General features: G+C 40.1%; 1 protein-coding gene across 1 annotated transcript; it reads right to left on the bottom strand.

Moving 5' to 3' along the window:
• Positions 1-2,241, bottom strand: APELA (apelin receptor early endogenous ligand). Its single transcript, XM_073340076.1, has 2 exons — positions 1,813-2,241; positions 1-90 (listed from the first exon to the last, which is right to left on the bottom strand). The coding sequence occupies exons 1-2, from the start codon at positions 1,886-1,888 to the stop codon at positions 2-4; spliced, it is 165 nt and encodes a 54-aa protein (XP_073196177.1). The 5' UTR covers positions 1,889-2,241; the 3' UTR covers position 1.
• Positions 2,242-3,243: the final 1,002 nt, after the last annotated feature.

Here is a 3,243-nt window from a genome sequence, read left to right as displayed (position 1 = left end):
CTCAGGGGAAGGGCACTCTGGAGTGGAGAGGCATACATCTCCTGTGGGAGCAGTTGTGTCTGTGCAGCTTTCTGCGCAGGGCCAGGTTAGCTGAAAGGCAGAAGCGGGAATTGAAACCACACAGTTTAAATCGAAAACTTCAACAATCAGACAATTACACTTGTCTATAATACTGAGCACACAGCATGCAAAAGAACCTGCTATCCAGGCGTCACCTCGGGCATTGATGTCCTACACCGACCTATTTGTTTTTGCATTCCCCTCCTCCCGGATTTCTAAGCATTTCTGGCAAATGCTATTGGATATTAAGCAACAAAGCGAACGGAAAGAAAGACAAACAGCTTTGCACTGAATCATGCTGCTTCTTTCATACGATTCATGCTAGTTGTCCTCACAGCCTCCCCACTCCCTTTTTTTTTTTTGTTGGTTAAAAAATATCCCTTAAAATTCTAGATTTCTTCCCATTTCAGAAATAGCGTGTTCCCCCACGTGCCATAAACTTGTTGACAAAGCATATTCAAAAATAGCAGTCACCGTTCCGGGAGCAGAAGGTATAGCACCCCAAACATTTTGAGCAGTTTCGTAAAATAAATGCCTTTCTGAATCGGGGCCACAGTGCCCTCTACCTTACAGGATGAATCCTTTCCTTATATACTTTGTATACCAAGCCCCTTGTCTACATGCTCTGATTTCAAGTTAGGGCGCAATCTGGCTCTACAGCGGGCGACTAGCAGTCAGTTTGCGTTGATTTCTGCACCGACGAAGACAGCCATAGGGTCACATTTGAGATGTGCTCCCTCCCCAGTTGATAAAACTTCCCCTGAACCAAAAAGAAGAGTCAGAAATGCAATCAGCAGTGGGGCGCGTTGTTACCTTCTCTGCTCCTGCTGACCCCTTTCTTTAGCCTTAATCAGGAAATAGCGTGAAATGAGTTTATGTTGGTGTGGTTATCACAATTGCCTAACTTAAAGACTATAACTATACTGCTTGGAATTTTGCTTCCATATTTTGTTCATTCAAAAACCTCGGTTACGTTTTCTTTAATAGGTGTGTGGAAGTTTTGAATGGCTGGTTGTTTGAGAGCCGTCTAACAATAATTGTACAGCAAACCGCTTCTTTTTTACTACCGCTTTTTATGATAAATATGATCAAAGCAGTACTTTAAAGTCGTCATAGGAAACATTAAAATTGCGATCAACGTAGATCCCAGATCTGAACGATAGGTTACCGTCAATGGTAAGGCGTAAACAAAATTGCCTCGCAGCGAGTGTAGAACTCTTTCCCTTCCCCCCCCCACCCCCCCGCATCCAATATTCGCAAAGATGCTACTCCAGACCTTTTAAACACACGTATTGCTCCGTAAAGTGATTATAGCTGTTGACGTGTCTTAACAGCTTCATTTTGTTTCATCGTGATTTTTATCAGGGCGTAAACTCAGCCTAGTCCAGTCAATCATCAAAGCTAAGTGCTGTGGATGCTACAAACCAAGGTACGTTTGATGTAGCTGATGTAACATTCGTCTGATCGTGTTTTCTCAGGAGCAGGCATGGAAATGCAACATCTTTAGATCTGGTTTAAATCTTAATTTCTTTAGACCTTTTAGTAGTTACACTATATACATGTATATCTTTATTACTATTAATATGTCTCTAGACCCAGGACTTTAAAAATTCTGCAAAACAAATAGCAATGGAAGTACAATAACTAAGAATAAGTGTTTGGAACAAAGTCAAAGCAATAAACTTAAACTGTATAGTCGGTACTCCTATAAAATATACATATTAACATATAATGTGAGGACACAGTTCCTACCTGGCCTCTGTCCATTGATAAGGAGTAGACTCATCATGAGAAAAAATAAGATGTAAAGGAGCTGTTGGAATCTCATTTTGCAGTCACACAAAATAGGTGAAATATTTATAATACTTGCAGCAAATAAAAAAATCCTTAAAATGCCTCTGCAGTATCTGTGTCTCTGCTCACATCCTAATGACAAGCTCCAGAATGAACTGCCAGTTGCATTTTCCAACAAGGTTAATGATCACATAAGACAAGGTTATTGGGTGGTTCTGCACTGTGGTCAGTGCCTCCCTCTTTTCTCTCTCCCTTTCCCTTCTCTTTTTTGTCACTCCCCCTTATTTTCCATAAGCAAACAATGAAGGGATGAAAAGTCCATGTAAACAGTAGCTTCTGTCAATATATATGGTGCAGGGAGCCCTGAACAATGGAGCAGCTTCACGTTAAATTCAACCCAGTCAGGGAGAAATATGTAAAACAAGGCACGATGTTCCCTCCCTCCATTTGCAACTGTTTAAACTCTGCATTGCCCATGCTTTCTGCATGTTGGTCCCACATGCAGAAAGCAATGGAAATGACAGGAAGTCCCCCCCCCTTTTGTCCCTTCTGAAAGAATGCTGAAGCACAAACTTAAGCTCCCCCAAAGCATTGTAGTCCTTGTTGCTGCCCAAATGTTTTATCTCTTCTAAACTAGCTGCAAAGTAGTGTCTATTCAAAGCGAAACTGTAAACTGTTAAACCTAATGTGTGGCTTTTGTATCATCAAGTGTTCCTACAAGCTCAGAATATCCTGGAATGAATATATAAGACTTTTGACACTTCTTTTGGTAATATGAATCGGTAGAGCTATGACTTTGTTAAATTATATTAACTGGTCTGCAACAATTTGAATATGGGGAGGAGATTAAAAAGGATTTAGTATTTATAAAACCCACCTAGATATTATGTTCTTTACTCAAATAAGGTGATAAACTGCCTTTAACAAAACTGTGCTGAAACAGTGTGATATACAATAAAAACACAGCTATGTAGAGCTCTAGAGAGAAAAGAGAGAGTCCTAAGGACTACCCTGCAAAACCCTTATTGAGGCACATAGTATCTTTGCAAAAAGAAAAGGAGTACTAGTGGCACCTTAGAGACTAACCAATTTATTTGAGCATAAGCTTTCATGAGCTACAGCTCACTTCATTGGATGCAGTGAGCTGTAGCTCACGAAAGCTTATGCTCAAATAAATTGGTTAGTCTCTAAGGTGCCACAAGTCCTCCTTTTCTTTTTGCGAATACAGACTAACACAGCTGCTACTCTGAAACCTGATAGTATCTTTGAAATACTGGTATGAGTTAAAATTTGATTAGAGTGATCCTTACTATTTATTCTCAACCTGCTGAATTCCTAGAGTGGAATACAGACTAGTACCATAGAAAATGGAAATATGACCCTTAAAGA

The sequence above is a fragment of the Lepidochelys kempii genome, chromosome 4 (genome assembly GCF_965140265.1).
Source record: "Lepidochelys kempii isolate rLepKem1 chromosome 4, rLepKem1.hap2, whole genome shotgun sequence".
NCBI classification, from domain to species: Eukaryota; Metazoa; Chordata; order Testudines; family Cheloniidae; genus Lepidochelys; species Lepidochelys kempii.
The sequence above is the reverse complement of the archived record's forward strand: the minus strand, read 5'-3'. Positions and strand labels throughout refer to the sequence as shown.

Excerpts from the sequence above, each read along its gene's own strand:
- APELA (XM_073340076.1), bottom strand. The coding sequence starts at position 1,888 with ATGAGATTCCAACAGCTCCTTTACATCTTATTTTTTCTCATGATGAGT. Across the intron at positions 91-1,812 it reads TATCAATGGACAGAGGCCAG|CTAACCTGGCCCTGCGCAGA; the intron begins GTAGGAACTGTG and ends TCTGCCTTTCAG.